The sequence below is a fragment of the Leptopilina boulardi genome, unplaced genomic scaffold (genome assembly GCF_019393585.1).
Source record: "Leptopilina boulardi isolate dan_hultmark-lab unplaced genomic scaffold, ZJU_Lbou_2.1 LbouV2_362, whole genome shotgun sequence".
Classification (NCBI taxonomy): domain Eukaryota; kingdom Metazoa; phylum Arthropoda; class Insecta; order Hymenoptera; family Figitidae; genus Leptopilina; species Leptopilina boulardi.
In genome coordinates this window covers 4,277,388-4,295,210 of record NW_026137932.1, presented here as the reverse complement: position 1 = coordinate 4,295,210, position 17,823 = coordinate 4,277,388, and the positions used below count along the sequence as shown (strand labels likewise).

The 17,823-nt window shown below is 23.4% G+C and overlaps 2 protein-coding genes across 4 annotated transcripts in view; both read right to left on the bottom strand.

The window, feature by feature from the left end:
* LOC127286821 (egg protein CP422-like) overlaps positions 1-17,823 on the bottom strand; it is a 77,049-nt gene that overhangs the window by 46,592 nt on the left and 12,634 nt on the right. The window lies entirely within an intron of this gene.
* On the bottom strand, positions 1,701-17,792 carry LOC127286814 (protein DENND6A). Of its 2 annotated transcripts, none has more exons than XM_051313414.1 (9): positions 17,626-17,792; positions 13,143-13,396; positions 11,875-12,147; positions 10,802-10,987; positions 6,656-6,903; positions 6,361-6,551; positions 6,013-6,281; positions 5,721-5,933; positions 1,701-2,841 (listed from the first exon to the last, which is right to left on the bottom strand). In XM_051313414.1, the coding sequence occupies exons 2-9, from the start codon at positions 13,293-13,295 to the stop codon at positions 2,641-2,643; spliced, it is 1,734 nt and encodes a 577-aa protein (XP_051169371.1). In that variant the 5' UTR covers positions 13,296-13,396; positions 17,626-17,792; the 3' UTR covers positions 1,701-2,640. The 2 variants fall into 2 exon arrangements, with proteins under 2 accessions (XP_051169371.1, XP_051169372.1); XM_051313415.1 differs by having other exon boundaries at positions 17,622-17,785.

Genomic DNA, 17,823 nt, shown 5'->3' with positions numbered 1-17,823 from the left:
AACGTAGGGGCCCCGCATGGATCGCCCTCATCATCGATTAGCAAAATTTTCTAAGTCCAAAATTCAAATATTTTTTCATCAACACAAAATGAATGTTTCCAATGATTCAGAACAACGAAAAACGCGTTTTTAATAAAAATATATTTACACTTTTTTTGAAAATTCACCTGAGATGATTCATGATAATAATCATAAAGCATATAATTAATTATATTTTATAAATTGGATTTGATTGGAAAATATAATTTAATATCTTAACTTTAACTAAATGATGTTAAGCACTTTTCTTTGTTAGGTATTTTTGAAGTTTAAATAGCATCAAAAAGTTAGCATTCGTTTTGAAGTAGCGTGCGTAGCGTAGTTGGTAAAGCGTTAGACTCATAGTCTGTAGGTCGTAGGTTCGATTCCCCCCATGCGTTAGATTTATTTATTTCTCAGGTTTGCGTTTAATCATTAATTCTATGTATGAATTAATTGAAAAATGAAAATATCCGTTAATAGTATGCATAAATTACATATTTTTTAATTTTTTAATTAATTAATTTATTATTACTTTTAATTATATCCGACAGTTAATTAATTAGAACGTTAATTAATAAATTGAATTTGAGTAAGAATTTAATTTAAAATTGAATAATTATTAAATAAATATGTTATTTATTCATAACTTAAGCTTATTTATTATTAATTAACTTTTATTATTAATATTATTGATTAAAAAACATTATGGCAAACTTGAGGGCAAGATGAGGGCAAACGTGAGGGCCCATAAGGGCGCCCGTAGGGGCACCCTCATGGATCGCTAATGCGGGCGCCCTCATCGATGAGCATGTCGTTTCCATGAGGGGCCCCTATGGATCATCCATATGCGCCCCTCATGGCATGAGGGCGATCCATAAGGGCCCCATAAGTAGTTCAACCTTAAAATTAATACACTCTTTCCAAGCAGATACATGTTCCGAACTGTTTGAGAGCCTATTTTTGAGCGTTTTGTCAGATTGGAAACTGGCTCTTTGCACCTTTTTTTAATTAGTTTTAAGTTTGTTTTGTCTTGGATAAATAAAATTTTAAAAATTGACATTTCTCGGTTACCTAAACAATGCTTGGTTAAGTTATTGAAATTGGAAAAGAAAAATCCTGATAACAAATTTAATTGGTTTGTGCAATTGAAATTACATCTTTTAAAAAATTCTTTATTCAAATCAGACTTTTGTATATAATCATGTTTCGCGAATTATTTTTGATTGTAAAAAATTTTCTTTTCATCCGGTTTCATTATGTCCTGCTTGCAATTTGGTAAATGAGGATTTGTATCACATTTTATTAACATGTCCAACCTATATGCATTTATTTCTCCCTTTGATTCAAGAAGCTTGCCGAAATTTGTCTCCTACTGACGATTTGTTGTCAATTCTTTCTTTAAGTAACTGCTCAACTCTTAAACGATTGGTTAATGTTCTACGTTTAGTTTTTAATTCAGGTTTGTCATAATGTTTCTCACTTCGGATATATATTCTACGTAATTCCTCTTGTATGCACAGATTTGTTATTAAACAAGAATAATTATAACTAAACTGAATTAAGATTAGAATGCCGCCATGACAGTTAAGCCAACAGAGCCAGGGCCGTAGTTTGAATTTTTTTGGGGTACTTTTGTTATAATCTGTCTAGGGTTAAATGTATTAGTTTACAAAAAATAATAAAAATTTGATTCCAATGATTGTTGCTCTTTTATATTAATTTAAATTTTATACAATATATATATATATGTATTTATACAATAATTTTTATGAAAAATATATTTGTTAACAAATACAGAAATTGACACTTAAATTCTAAATATTACTTTCCATAAAGAAAGATTTTTAACGATAGATGATATACTTTTTCCCCTTGATTTATGACATTTTACAATAATTTATGGACAAAATAATATGAAACGTTGAACCGCGTACAAATATATGTACAGAAACTTTTTTTTTAAATTTAAAATCTACTTGCCATACAATTTATAACTAACATTGAGATTCATTTATACAATTAATTTTAATTTAGCAACTTACGTAAAAAATATTACGTTTTTATCAAGTTACCTAATAGATAAATACTGCATTTTAGAGCTGATTTTTAAAGAGAAGCTTCACTCTATATTGAACTAATCTCCTAGTAACAAAAGTTTTTCACAACCTTTTTTTTACAATTTTTACATTATTATTATTATTATTATTATTATCATTATTTTATATGGAAGAACCCAAGGTGCAGTTTTAAATGAATAAGTTGAATAAACAACTTTTTTTAAAAAAATGAGTAAATGACTTATAATCTTACCTCTTAAATAAGAGTAGAGTATTTTTTTAAAAAATTGCTAATCCCATTTCCCAACTATCAAAATTCTTTTAAAATTATGTAAATTCATCAAAATATTAGAAATTTATCACACACACGTTCTAAAAATTAAAAAAAAAAGAGGAAGCTTAAAAAGAGTAAAAAAAATAAATTAAAAAAGAATCCTTTTCCAAAAATTCTCTAAAATTTTCTAAGATTCACTTATATTGTGAAGGATAAAAATTCTTTTTTTCTAAATGATAAATTGGGTTAAGATAATATAATAGAAAAAAGTAAATTTTTACTGAAATGTCAAGAATTGTGATTGAGAATTATTTTCAAATCATCGGGCAGTGTACGCGTAATGTCATTTATTCTCTCTCGCAACATGTCTTGAACGGAATGTCCTACAGGTACATCATATTCATGGCTTTTTTGAAGTTTTTGTCTAATTCGTAGAATCATATCGACTAATTCAACTTCTTGTTTACCTTGAACCCATGTTGTTAAATCCTAAAATACAAAATTTAATATTAAATTTTTACGTTAATGAAATATTTTTTTTTTTTTTTTGTCGAAAGATGTGAAATTCGAGTTGGATCAGAATTCGTGAAATCAGCATGAAAATTTAATTTTTTTTTGTTTAATAAAATTTTTAATAAAATATTCTGTTTGATCATGAAAATGATTCTACCAAACGAAAAAGAAAAAATTTATTTTATAAAAATTAATTTAGCAAAAATCGTATTTTATTTCCCAAAATCCGTGATCTAATTTTGCAAAATTCGTTATCTTATTTTGCAAAAACCGTGAATAACCGCTATATCAGTAATATAATATTTCACAGAATCTGCGACATAATTTTACAAAATCCGTGACTTCATTTTGCAAAATATGTGATCTAATTTCGCAAAAACCGTGATTTAGTTTCACGGAATCCGTGATCAATTTTTGCCAAAAACCTTTACCTACTTACACAAAAACCGTAACTTATTTCGCAAATTTCTTATTTAATTCCGCGTAAATAGTGACTTAATTTCCCGAAAATCGTCATTTACTTTGGCGAAATTTAAATTACAATTAATTAAATTAATTAAATTAATTAAATTAATTAAATTAATTAAATTAATTAAATTAATTAAATTAATTAAATTAATTAATTAAATTTAAATTTAAATTTACTTTACGTAATTTTCTTTCATGGAAACAGTTATCTAATTTCGCGGAAATCATGATTTAATTATGCGATTCCGTGATTTCATTTGTGGAATTTTAATTTTGCGAAAACCGTGATGTAATTTTACATAATTCGTGATGTAATTTCCCGGAGATCGTGATTTACTTTCGCGGAAATCATAATTAATTTTGCGTAATCCGTCATGTAATTTCACATAATTCGTGATCTAATTTCATGAAAACGTACAATTACTTTAGTGATATCCGTAATTTAATTTCGCGAATTTCGTAATTGACTCTCACGTAAATTGAATTTTTCGAAATGCATCATTTAATTTCACGATAATTTAATTTTGCGTTACGCGTGATGTAATTTCACGTAATTCGTTAAGTAAATTCCCGAAAATTGTCATTTATTTTTGGTGAAATCCGTAATTTACTTTCGCGGAAACCGTAATCTAATTCCGCATAAATTATGATTTAATTTTATGCGTAATTCGTGATGTGATGTCCCGAAATTCGTGATTTAATTATGCAATTCTATGATTTAATTAAGCAAAAACCGTGATGTAATTTCACGTAATTCGTAATGTAATTTCCCGAAAACAGTAATTAATTTTAGTGAAATCCGTGATTTACTTTCACGGTAACCGTCATCTAATTTTGCAGAAATCATGATTTAATTATGCTATTTTGTTATTTAATTTCGCGGAAATTAATTAAAATTTTAATTTTGCGATAACCGTAATCTATTTTCACCCAATTCGTGATGCAAAGACCCGAAATCTGTAATTTAAATTTTTGCAATTTCGTGAATTAATTTCGCGGCAATCGTGATGAAATATCACGTATTTCGTGATTTTCTTTCGCGAAAACCGTTATCTAATTTTTCGGAAAACATGATTTAATTATGCAATTCTGTGATTTACTTTTGCGGAAATCATAATTTAATTTTGTGAATAGCGTAATGTATTTTCACGAAATTCGTGATGAAATGTCCCGAAATGCGTGATTTAATTTCGAGGAAATCGTAATTTAATTTGGCCGAAATCGTAATTTAATTTTGAGTAATCCCTGTTAATTTCGTGTAGATCGTGATTTAATTTCGCGGAGATCATAATTAAATTATACGATTCCGTGATTTAATTTAGCGGAAATCATAATTAATTTTGCGTAATCCGTGATGTAATTTCACATAGTTCGTGATTTACTTTTGCGGAAACCGTTATTTAATTTTGCGAAAACAGTGATTTAATTTCATGTAAATCGTTATGTAATTTGCCGAAAATAGTAATTAATTTTAGTGAAATCCGTGAGTTACTTTCGCGAAAACCGTTATCTAATTTTGCGGAAATCATGATTTAATTATGCTATTTTGTGATTTAATTTCGTAGAAATCATAATTTCATTTTGCAATAACCGTAATGTATTTTCACCCAATTCGTGATGCAAAGTCCCGAAATCCGTGATTTAAATTTTTGCAATTTCGTGAATTAATTTCGCGGCAATCGTGATGAAATATCACGTATTTCGCAATTTTCTATCGTGAAAACCGTTATCTAATTTTTCGGAAAACATGATTTAATTATGCATAATTCGTGATGTAATGTCCCGAAATCCGTGATTTAATTATGCAATTCTGTGATTTTATTGAGCAGAAACAGTGATGTAATTTCACGTAATTTGTAATGTAATTTCCCGAAAACAGTTATTTACATTGTCGAAATCCATGATTTAATTTCGCGGAAATCTAGATTTAATTCGCGGATATCGTGATTTACTTTTACGATTCTGTGATTTAATTTCACGGATATCGAAATTTTAATTTTGCGAAAACCGTAATGTAATTTCCGCGTAATTCGTGATGTTATTTTCTGAATACCGTGATCCGCTTAAGCAAAATCATATATTATATAAATATAATATATATTATTTATATTCAAATAAAAAATAAGAAATCAATAAAGGTGGAACCAAAAAAAAAATTCTTCTGAAATAATAGTTCAGTCCCTGCTTTTTCTCGGTTTTATTCCCGTTATTTTTATCCAATAAGAGTATAAAATACGTATTTTTTTTATAAAAATTTTGCAAATAAATTCGTATCTTTTTGGAAAAAAATCTCATAATTATTAAGTATGAAAAAATGAAATGAGAAGCTACTCGCGCTTTTTTTTCCTATTATATAATAAATTATTATGAAATAAAAATTTATTTACCGCCTGGGAAAGTGTTTCAAGATGAATTGCCTCAATTTTTTGTGACAATTCCGCATATCTCGTATGAAACCATCCAGAGAAATTTGGAGATTTAAAGAAACGTCGATAGAGTCCCACCCAATCTCCCTTGATACCGCTAGTCAATTGAGGACCAGAACTACTTAATGTAGATAAAAATTCCTCCTGTTCAAATAAATTAGGTATTGGTGTTGCCTGAAAAATGTGTTTTTTTTTTATAGAAAAAAATTACATTAAAATTTTTTCTATAAAAACAAAAATAACAATATTTTACCTTAAATGGTGAAATATTTTTCTGCAATGGCATAAGACTCGCAATATATCTCTCAAGGGGAATCATAAAACTTTCAGTAAGTTCAATTAAATGTCGTCTTAGAAGAATTGTTTGAGCCTCACCCGGTCTTTTTGTCTGTATTCCCCTAAGTAATTTTTTGATAATTGCTTTATCCTTTTGCAAAAATGGCTTGTACTCGGTATAAACACCTGGCTTTGAATCGAGTATTTTCAGGTTCTCAGACTTTTTTATTCTGTGTTTAAAATTTTCTAAGAAAAAAAAATTTGAATTAAAATTTTTTATTTACATTTTACTAAAAGGAAATAAATAAAAATTATAACTATTTACCAGAATATTCGGTATCATTAATTCGAACAATATGAGGCCAATGCTGTAGTGTTTTGGCAAAAAAAGGATTCGTAACACCAAGAATAACAGCTGGTGGATTTTGTGTGTCAGTTGTATATTCTTTAAATTCAGAGTCATGAATTGTAAAATATGGTCTATGATCAGCATTATATTTTAATGGAGTTATCATTCTGTTAAAAGAAAAAAATTATATTTTTTCAAATTTATTTACTTTTCTTTTGATTAAGAAATATATATATGTAGAGTGGGATTTAAAAAAAAATACGACACTCACGCTGTTAGAGCCTGAACCATTTTTGAGCACATTGTAGGAGACGAGGCCATAACAACAATTGGTTCAGCCAATAAAACAAGTTCCCACAATAAATGAATATGAGTAACAACAACGGCTAGACTTTGAAAAATATTATCTTCATACACTGAAGTTAAAACAAGTAGTCTATCCGATTCTTTACGTGGATTAGTAGAATTTGATGCCACATCAGACACTGATAATTTACGATAATGATTTGGAATATAAGTCTGTAATAAATGAACGGGAAAAACAAAATTCAAAATTAATAAAGAGCAAACGTATTTTTAAACAAAAATATTTTCAATTTTCAACAAAAAAAAAAACAGGGTGTCTAACAACTGCTAGGAAAAAAATTTCGACCGTCACAAGTGCAAGTTTAATACACAATGAAACAAACGAAATTAAAAATATTTATTATAAACTATCATAGCTCCGGTAAGTTTACTATAACTTACCAAATAAATTTCTATAAATTACCGTTTAAATTTCCATAAATTACCAAAATAAAATTTTTAATTGTCGTTCGTGCTATATATATTTTTGTAAATTACCGAAATTAACATTTTTAATTGCGATTTATGCTTTACATATTTTTATGAATTATAGCCAAAATTTCTATAAATTACCATGTAAATTTCCATAAATTACCGCATAAATTTCCATAAATTACCGAAATAAAATTTTTAATTGTCGTTCGCGTTATATATGTTTTTGTAAATTACCGCGGAAATTTCCGTAAATTACCAAAATTAAAATTGTTAATTGCGATTTATGCTTTACATATTTTTATTAATTATAGCCAAAATTTCTATAAATTACCGTATAAATTTCCATAAATTACCGCATAAATTTCCATAAATTACCGAAATAAAATTTTTAATTGTCGTTCGCGTTATATATATGTTTTTGTAAATTACCGCGAATATCTCCATAAATTACCGCTGAAATTTCCGTAAATTACCAAAATTAAAATTTTTAATTGCGATCCATGCTTTACAAATTTTTATGAATTATAGCCAAAATTTCTATAAATTACCGCGAAAATTTCCATAAATTATCTCGAAAATTTCCGTAAATTACCGAAATCAAAATTTTTAATTGTCGTTAGCGCTATATATATTTTTGTGAATTACCCCAAAAATTTCTTAAATTACCGAAATTAAAATTTTTAATTGCGATTTATGCTTTACATATTTTTATGAATTATAGCCAAAATTTCTATAAATTACCATATAAATTTCCATAAATTACCGAAATAAAATTTTTAATTATCGTTCGCGTTATATATGTTTCTGTAAATTACCGCGAAAATTTCCATAAATTACCGCTGAAATTTCTGTAAATTACCAAAATTAAAATTTTTAATTGTGATCCATGCTTTACAAATTTTTATGAATTATAGCCAAAATTTCTATAAATTACCATGTAAATTTCCATAAATTACCTCGAAAATTTCCGTAAATTACCGAAATCAAAATTTTTAATTGTCATTCGCGCTATATATATATTTTTGTGAATTACCCCAAAAATTTCTATAAACATTTTAAATCAAATTTCAACTATTTTATAGAATTCAAAAAGCAAAGAATTTTTTTTTCTTAATTTGTTTAAAAAAATTAAAAAATTATAAAAAAAATTTTTCGGCCCACCATGGATATTTATTTCTTGATACTTTATCTTCAAAAATATATATTGATATTTATCATTTTGATAAAAAAATATTTTTAAAGTTTCAGACACTAAATCGTGCGCTACGCGAAGAATCATCCATGTATTTGAACTAAATAAATAATGTTTCGTAAAAAATAAAATATTTAAGTGAAATAAATAAACTAATTGGGGGGACGTATAAATATTCTCAACCTTTAATTTTAAAGAATTTTTACGGCGTCAAATCTTAAATTATCAAATTTTTATTTAGTAAAATTATATAAAGCAGATTTTTTAGTAGGGTCAGTCGGGGTAAATCCGAACGGGGGGTAAATCCGAACGCTAATTATTTCAGCTTAATTAAAATTTTTAAAAATAAGTTCGATATGAGAATTTTTACCTCAGATCCTCTTGAAGAGATTCTAAGTATTATCCCATTTTTTGTTTGTTAATTAGCAACAGCATAAACAAAGATAACAAGTATTGCAAAAAAGATTGAAAATCAAAGATGACACTCTTTCAGTATTTTGTCTCGTATTTGAAGAAAAAGAAGCTAAAAATTCATTTTATTATTTATAATTGTTTGTTATGAATACTAGAACAGAAACTATTTTTCATTTTTGCCTTCTGTAAAATTTTATTAATAATATCAGACCGTTCGTATTTACCCAAAAAAATTGGAAAACTGGGGTAAATCCGAACGGTATTTTTAATGATTTTTTTTTACATCAAAGCCACACAAAATTGTTTTTATTTGATTACACTATTATTTTAACATTATAAAAGTACATAGAAAAAAGTTTTTCTTTCTATACGTATCCTCGTTAGTAATTAATAAGCAGAAACTTAATCTCTGTTCTCTCGAAGGAGTGTTCCACTTTTTTTTGCCAAATGGTTTGTTGAAAAAAGTTTTACAGGATCTTAATAAAATTTGGTATTCTACGGTTTTTGGGGTCGCTAATTACCAATTTGAAGTCAGTTTTTCAAAATTCAAAATGGCGGACGAGAATTAAAAAATTCATTGAATTCGCTCGAAAATTGTTACTCGGGGGGTTTTAGGATTAGCAAATTTGATCATTTTTAAAAATAAGTTTTAGGAAAGTACGCCATTTTGAATTTAAAAAATTTGACTTTTATTTTTGTATTTACATTCAATCACTCCAAAATACTTTCTTTATTTTCCCTAAGATTTTTCTGAAATACAGTGGCGTTCGTATTTACCCCCATATTTTAGGAAAGTTGCAAAGTATCGAGGTAAATACGAACGCTAAGTTTCCTGCGATTGTAATTTATCAAAAATTTTTGCTACCCTATAAAATTGTTCTATGGAAGTAAAGTAACAACTTCATGCACCAGAATACCGGAAGTATTTTTTTTTTTAAAGAAAAAACTTATGTTATTGTTGAAACTTACTAAAAGCGTTCGGATTTACCCCAGTTGACCCTACATCGAATTTCAAATTAATACAATTTAAATTTAACGGAATTTATTTCAAGAAAAATTGCTTAAAGAAATATTTTTTCAACAGAATTGTTATTTTAGTAAATTTCGATTTATCAAAATATTTACATAACAGAATTGTCATTGAATAAATCCACAATTAATAAAATTTCTATTTAACAAAATTCTTAATTAACAAAGTTTTTATTAAAGAAAATTTTAATTCCAACTAATTCTTATTTAACAGAATTTATCATTTAAGAAAAATTCTATCTAGTTCTTTTTTTGTCAATTTTTATAGACATAAATTTCGTTAAATTGAAATTATATTAATTTAAAATTTTTTAAAAGTATTAGAAAAAATGCCTTATAAGATTTCTGCTAAATAGAAATTCTTTTAAATCGAATTTTAGTTAAATGTAAATTGAAAATTTTGCATAATATAAAATCCACTTTATACAATTTTGCTAAATAGAAATTCGATAATTTAATATTCGACGCCGTAAAAATTTTTATAAGTTAAATTTGGATAATAGCATTAAATAATAAATTATTCGTATATTAATGAATAATTTACTTTATTTCAATTTGAACCGATAAAATAAAATTGTATCAAATAATTTTTATTTTTATAAAAAAAACCAAATATTTCACTAAAAAAAATTAATTAATTGTTATCCAAGTTTAAAAAATCATTTATTAGATTCAATAAATAGTAGTAAATAATTATTTTCTTAATGAATATAAGATATATCACATGCTTAATAATTGAGTGTAAAGGACAACTTTTTAATTTGCATTTGCTTCGGGAAAAAAGTAAAAAAAAAATTGAAACTAATAGTTACTTTAATTTATTCTAAAAAAAAGTCCAGAGAATTAAAGAAATTCTCTGACTTTTTCCTGACCGTTAGACACCCTGTAAAAATAAATTTAAAAAAAAAACTTTTTTAAAAGAAACAAATCAATTTTTTTCTTTAAGTCAGTAAGTATTTTTTTTTTTTTTTTTTTTTTGACAATTATATAGTAAAAACTCACTTGAAATAAAACACCCATAAGAGGTAAATTAATAACATCGCCAGGAACTGGAGACGGCCAATTGGCAATTTCATTAACAATTGCCTCCATTGCACTATTTCCCATTTCAAAAAATTTAGGAGCTATTAACGCAACTACTTCAGTGAAAAAATTTACAAATGGAAGCTTTGATATCACTATAACACTCTGTAAAATTTATTATTATTATTGTTATTATTATTGTTAACAAAATTTATTACACGGAAAATAATAAATAAGAAAAATATGTTAAGTATTTTTTTATAATATGAATGATGAATTATTTTTACGATAAAATTTATTTACAAATTAAATGAAAAAAAAATATAACAACTGTATTGCAAAAAAAAAATAATATTTAAAAGTAATCAATTAATTTTATTTATTTAATATTATTATTATTATTATTATTGTATTTTTTCACTATTCACAATTTTATTTTGCAATAGTTGCAGTTAAATGTTTTAACGTTAATTTAAATGATTTAAAAATAAAAATTTCAAAAGTAATTATAAATTTTCAAAGAATTTCTTTAGAATTATTTTAATTTTAAATTTACAATATTATAAAAATAATTAATTTTTTGAAAATATTTCATTACAAGAATGTTAAATAATTGAAATTTTGTAAAAATTGATTTTGCAAATTTTTTTAAAATAATTGATTATTTTAAAGAATTTCCATTAAAATATTTGAAAATATATTATAATAGCTTAAATTTGTGAAGGGAATTTTATAAAACTTATCGAAAAATTTAATTTTATCAAATTAGCAGTCAATTTTTTTTACAGCAATAAATGCAATGATTTTTTTATCTGCAAATTTTAATATTTGATTAAAAAAATTTTAATTTAAATTTCTTAAAAAAAAATATAATTTAGATATTTGAAAATAATTTCATATTTTAAAAAGTTATCTTCATATTTTTTTTAATATGAATCAAAATCAACTTTCAATTTAAATTAAAAAACTTAAACTATATTTACTTAATTAAATAGACAAAAAAATTCCATTAAATAATGTGAAATTTTTTTTTTCTTAATTTATCAACTTACTTTTTGAAAGTATCCTCTTGGCAGTGTTCTATCTTTAACTTGACGAAAATAAACATAGCCCCAATAATGATAAGCGTCAGAGCGTAAAAATATTGGAGCATTTTTATCATAATTTTTTAAAGTGGAATTCTCCTGTGAATTATTTCCACTTTGTCTAATTCTTACGTGATATTGAGTATCGCCCATACATCCTGAATTTGAATCAGGAAATGCCAAATAGCAAACATTTGATCTTTCTTGTTCAGAAAGTTTAATATGAGGCGGATAAATAGCCTGTAAACAATTTTTAGAAATTATTTTTTTCTAACATTTTTTTTTTTCGATTCATTATAATTTTTTTTTAATTTTATAACATCACTGAAGTAATTTAGAAAATATATTAATTTTCAAAATTTCCTTCAATATAATCAATTATATAATTATTATTAAGGTAACTATTTGATAATAATGTTAATAATTTTTACAAAACTAAATGATTTTCAAAACTTTTCAATTTCGAAATCGTCTTTTTGAAAAATTCCCCCAAAAAACGATGAAAAATTATTGAAATTAAATTTTTCCTAAAAATATTTTAACTTAATTTAAAAATAGAAAAAAAATAAATGATTTTCAAAATTTTTCAATTTCGAAATCGTCTTTTTGAAAAATTCCCCCAAAAACGATGAAAAAATTATTGAAATTAAATTTTTCCTAAATATTTTAACTTAATTTAAAAATAGAAAAAAAATAAATGATTTTTAAAAATTTTCAGTTTCAAAATCATCTTTTTGAAAAATTCCCCCAAAAAACGATGAAAAAATTATTGAAATTAAATTTTACCTAAATATTTTAACTTAATTTAAAAATATAAAAAAAATAATTTTTTGCAAAAAATAAATGATTTTTAAAAATTTTCAGTTTCAAAATCATCTTTTTGAATGATCAAAAATTATTAAAATTACATTTTTCGTATTACTTTACTCTAATTCCTAAGTGAAATATATTTATTTTATAAAAATTTAATAATTTTATAAATTTTTTTAATATTGAAACATTATACAGATTATTCATTATTATTTTTATTTTCAATTCTATACGTTCAAAAGTATTTACAGTTAATTATTTATTATCTTATTGTTAATATAAATTAAAAGGTTTTATGCTCTTAATTTATATATATATATATATATATTTTTGCAATGAAAATTTACCCTGCGTGTCTAGTAATGTAATACTGTAAAGCTAATAGGTTTGGAAAACGTAAAAATATAATAGAAGAAAAATGAAACCTCAATTGCCTGTCCTAGTTCGAGATCAAATGCCACAACACATATGCAGTGAATCCATTTCTTAAGGCATTCCCATTTATTTTTTGAATTACTCCCACCGCATGTACTGGTGTATTCTTCTTTGTTCATTATAGAAGTGGAAGACATTATCATTTCAAATTTTTTAAAATATTTATCATTTTCAACTAAATTCACTATTTTTTTTGTTCTATTCCATTTGAAATCTTAGACATTTCAATTATTTCAATTCCATTCTGAAAATAAATTTAATTCAAAAATTAAACCTTTCATTATAAATAAATTTATAAAAATTTGTAATTCTACAAATTGAGAATTCAATAAACGATCAACTATTTTTAAATTATAAATAATTGAATAAAATACAAAATTTTTGAACAAAAAACCGAAAAATACGAAATTTGTGATAAAAATTAAAAAAAAAAAATAGGTAAACGTTTATTTTTTCCATATAAAAAAAAAATTATTATTAAAACAAATTATATAAATAGCCGCACTATTAATTTTTTTTTAAATTATTTAATAAAATTTTTTATACTTACAAATATCAAAAATTATAATTATGAAATTATAAGAATTTTCTAAAATTAGGCCGTAATGACTTTAGATAAAATATAATTAAATTAAACAATTTAAATTATTCAAAATTCTTTGCTTCATTTTCATTATTAACAATTAATTTCACAATAAATAAAAAAAACATAAAATTGCCTTTCTATAAATTTACACGTTTATAAAATTAAATACGTTTTAAATTTTTACACGTTTATTTAAATGTGTTTTTTTTTTTGGAAATCCAAATGTGAGATTCTAAAAAATTATTTTAAAAAAATTGCCAATGAAAAATATTCCAAATTGCAAGCCTCGGATCGACTTTAAAGCGCAAAAAAAGTCGTTTTAATAGATTTACATTTAAAAAAAAAAGTCGAAAAAGTCGATTTTTTTTATTTGATTAAATTTAATTGGTTAATAACTATTTTACATTAAATAACTAATATTAATTTATTTAGGGTCAGTCGGGGTAAATCAGAACGGGGGGTAAATCCGAACGCTAATTATTTCAGCTTAATTAAAATTTTTAAAAATAAGTTCGATATGAGAATTTTTACCTCAGATCCTCTTGAAGAGATTCTAAGTATTATCCCATTTTTTGTTTGTTAATTAGCAACAGCATAAACAAAGATAACAAGTATTGCAAAAAAGATTGAAAATCAAAGATGACACTCTTTCAGTATTTTGTCTCGTATTTGAAGAAAAAGAAGCTAAAAATTCATTTTATTATTTATAATTGTTTGTTATGAATACTAGAACAGAAACTATTTTTCATTTTTGCCTTCTGTAAAATTTTATTAATAATATCAGACCGTTCGTATTTACCCAAAAAAATTGGAAAACTGGGGTAAATCCGAACGGTATTTTTAATAATTTTTTTTACATCAAAGCCACACAAAATTGTTTTTATTTGATTACACTATTATTTTAACATTATAAAAGTACATAGAAAAAAGTTTTTCTTTCTATACGTATCCTCGTTAGTAATTAATAAGCAGAAACTTAATCTCTGTTCTCTCGAAGGAGTGTTCCACTTTTTTTTGCCAAATGGTTTGTTGAAAAAAGTTTTACAGGATCTTAATAAAATTTGGTATTCTACGGTTTTTGGGGTCGCTAATTACCAATTTGAAGTCAGTTTTTCAAAATTCAAAATGGCGGACGAGAATTAAAAAATTCATTGAATTCGCTCGAAAATTGTTACTCGGGGGGTTTCAGGATTAGCAAATTTGATCATTTTTAAAAATAAGTTTTAGGAAAGTACGCCATTTTGAATTTAAAAAATTTGACTTTTATTTTTGTATTTACATTCAATCACTCCAAAATACTTTCTGTACCAAGTTTTGCAAAAATCCGTTATGATTTGATAAAGTTATTGAAGGTTTTAATTGTGTAATGCATTTTAATTTTTAACCTGTTTGATTTTTGTATTTATATATGATGCATTATTACATAATAGGTTTATTATCGTATTTTTTTTGAGTTTTTATATAAGTTTAACAATTGCAATACTTTAAATTTATTTTCCCTAAGATTTTTCTGAAATACAGTGGCGTTCGTATTTACCCCCATATTTTAGGAAAGTTGCAAAGTATCGAGGTAAATACGAACGCTAAGTTTCCTGCGATTGTAATTTATCAAAAATTTTTGCTACCCTATAAAATTGTTCTATGGAAGTAAAGTAACAACTTCATGCACCAGAATACCGGAAGTATTTTTTTTTTAAAGAAAAAACTTATGTTATTGTTGAAACTTACTAAAAGCGTTCGGATTTACCCCAGTTGACCCTATTTCTTTATTTATTAACTTAATTAATTTATTATTAGATATTAAATCCATTTTATTAATTCCTTAATAAGAATAATTCTATAGGAATATTATTAAGATAATTTATTTCCAATATTTCAGAAGTCGTAAATTTAAAAAATTTTAATTAAGTAGAACAAATTTCTAAAAAAAAAAAAAATCTTGCAACAATTCAATTTTAGAGTTTTTATTTGAAACTTTTTTAAATAATTGAATTTTTAAAGAAATATTAAAATAATTATTAAAACTAATTGAACTTTGGAAAGATTAAAGTTTGAAATTTTTAGAAATAATTAAATTTCAAAAGATTTTCTTAAATTTCAAACAATAATTAAATTTTACAGAATTGAAAATAATTTATCAAATAAATTGTTGATAATATTTTTTTAAAAATAATTGAATTTTCGAAAAATTTACAGATTTTTGAAATTATTTCAACTTAAAGTGATTTTTAATTAAAATTTTTGATGATTTCTGTTGATAAAAGAATTTATTAGAAATTACAGACAAAATTTGTATTTGAAAATTTTTTTAATTGAAATAATAATTTTGAATTTTGAAAGAGATACAGTTGAAACTTTTTAGAAATAAATGAATTTCAAAAGATTTTAAGTTTTTCAAAATTATAATTATTCAAGAATTTTTTTTTTAAATTTTAGACAAATTTAATAATTTAAATAAATAATTTAATTTTTTTATTTTAATTAAATTTAATTGGTTAATAACTATTTTACATTAAATTGATAAAAATTATTGGCTGACAATAATTTACACAATTACTTTTAGATAAAATTTTTTTAAAAAAATTGAATTTCGTAAAATTTTATGATTAAATTTTTGAAAATTGTAATTACTGTAAATTTTTTTTAATTTCTGTTAATAGTTAAATTTTTGCAGAATTTTGAATTAAAAAAATGTTTTGAATTATTGTTTTTTGAAAAATTTCATTAAAATTTTTTTTTTTTTGAAATAATTGAATTTAATGTGATTATGAATGGAAATTTTTATTAATTTTATTTACTGAAATATTAAATTTTTTTTGGTTTGAAATTATCAAACAAATCTGTAATTGAAAAATATTTTTAGATAATTGAATTTTTGAAGAATTTTATTTAAATTACTGAAAATAATTAATTTAGCGAAAGAAAACTAAAGAAAAAAAAAAAATTTTTTAATTTTTTAATCGAAAAAGTGATTTCAGATAATTGAATTTTCGAAGATTATTATAAAAATCATTTAAAAAAAATAAATAATTGAATTTCATAAAAGTTATAAATGAAATTATTAAATTTCAAAAATTTTGAGAAAGAAAATTTTTAAAATAATTAAATTTTAAAAGGATTTAAATTGAAATTTTTTGTCATTTTATTTGATTTTTTTTTTAAATTATAAATAATTGTATAATTCGAGGCCTGAATTGTGAAAATTTTGAAAAATCTTATTATTTTCAAGACTTCTTATTTTTTTTTCGGTAAAAAAAGTAAAATTTTCTTTATTTTAATCACATTATATGTTTTTAGAACCCAAATGTTTTCAATAAAAAAAAAAAAAAAAAAAAAAAAATGCGATCATTAAAATTTAAAGAAATCAAAATAAATGTGGTATTTCTCATTAGTTGTTCTTTTTTATGTAATAAAACAAATTTTTAACTAAAAATTTATAATTAAGTACAAGAAATTACCTAAGAATAATAAAACTATTTTTTATTATAAAAACAAAGGGAAAACATTTCGACGAGTGGACTACATAACCTAAATTCGTCAAAATTCTTTAACATCTATATTTACAGTGAGCTAGAGAAAATATTTAAATATTTAAAAATAATTAACAAAATGAATAATAATTTAACCTCACTATATTTTATCATGAAACTAAATAGCTAGAAAGATCAGAAAAAATAATTTTTAAAAAATTTTATAAAAAAAATTCAATTTCCTATCAATTGCAATTTAAATTTAAAAATAATAAATAATTATTCATTATTATTGGAAAAAAATAATGTAAATTACTAAATAATGACAAAATTTTTAATTTTTAAAAATCAAAACAAAAGTGGAAATGTCAAATAAGAAAATTATTGTCATTATTTAATAAATAAAAATGTACCTACATAAATGCTGGATAAATTGCATTTTATCAATCACTTGTTAACACTTTTATAATATAAACATATGTCAATTATTCAATAATTACAAAATATATGAATTTATAAGAACAAAAAACGAACATTCAGTGGTTTAAAATAAGGTTAGTTTCTGTCATTGAATTAAAAATAAACACAGAAGTAAAAAAAGAACCATAGATCATA

Excerpts from the sequence above, each read along its gene's own strand:
- LOC127286814 (XM_051313414.1), bottom strand. The coding sequence starts at position 13,295 with ATGATAATGTCTTCCACTTCTATAATGAACAAAGAAGAATACACCAGT. Across the intron at positions 10,988-11,874 it reads CAAGAGGATACTTTCAAAAA|AGTGTTATAGTGATATCAAA; the intron begins GTAAGTTGATAA and ends TAAATTTTACAG. Across the intron at positions 5,934-6,012 it reads AAAATATTTCACCATTTAAG|GCAACACCAATACCTAATTT; the intron begins GTAAAATATTGT and ends CACATTTTTCAG.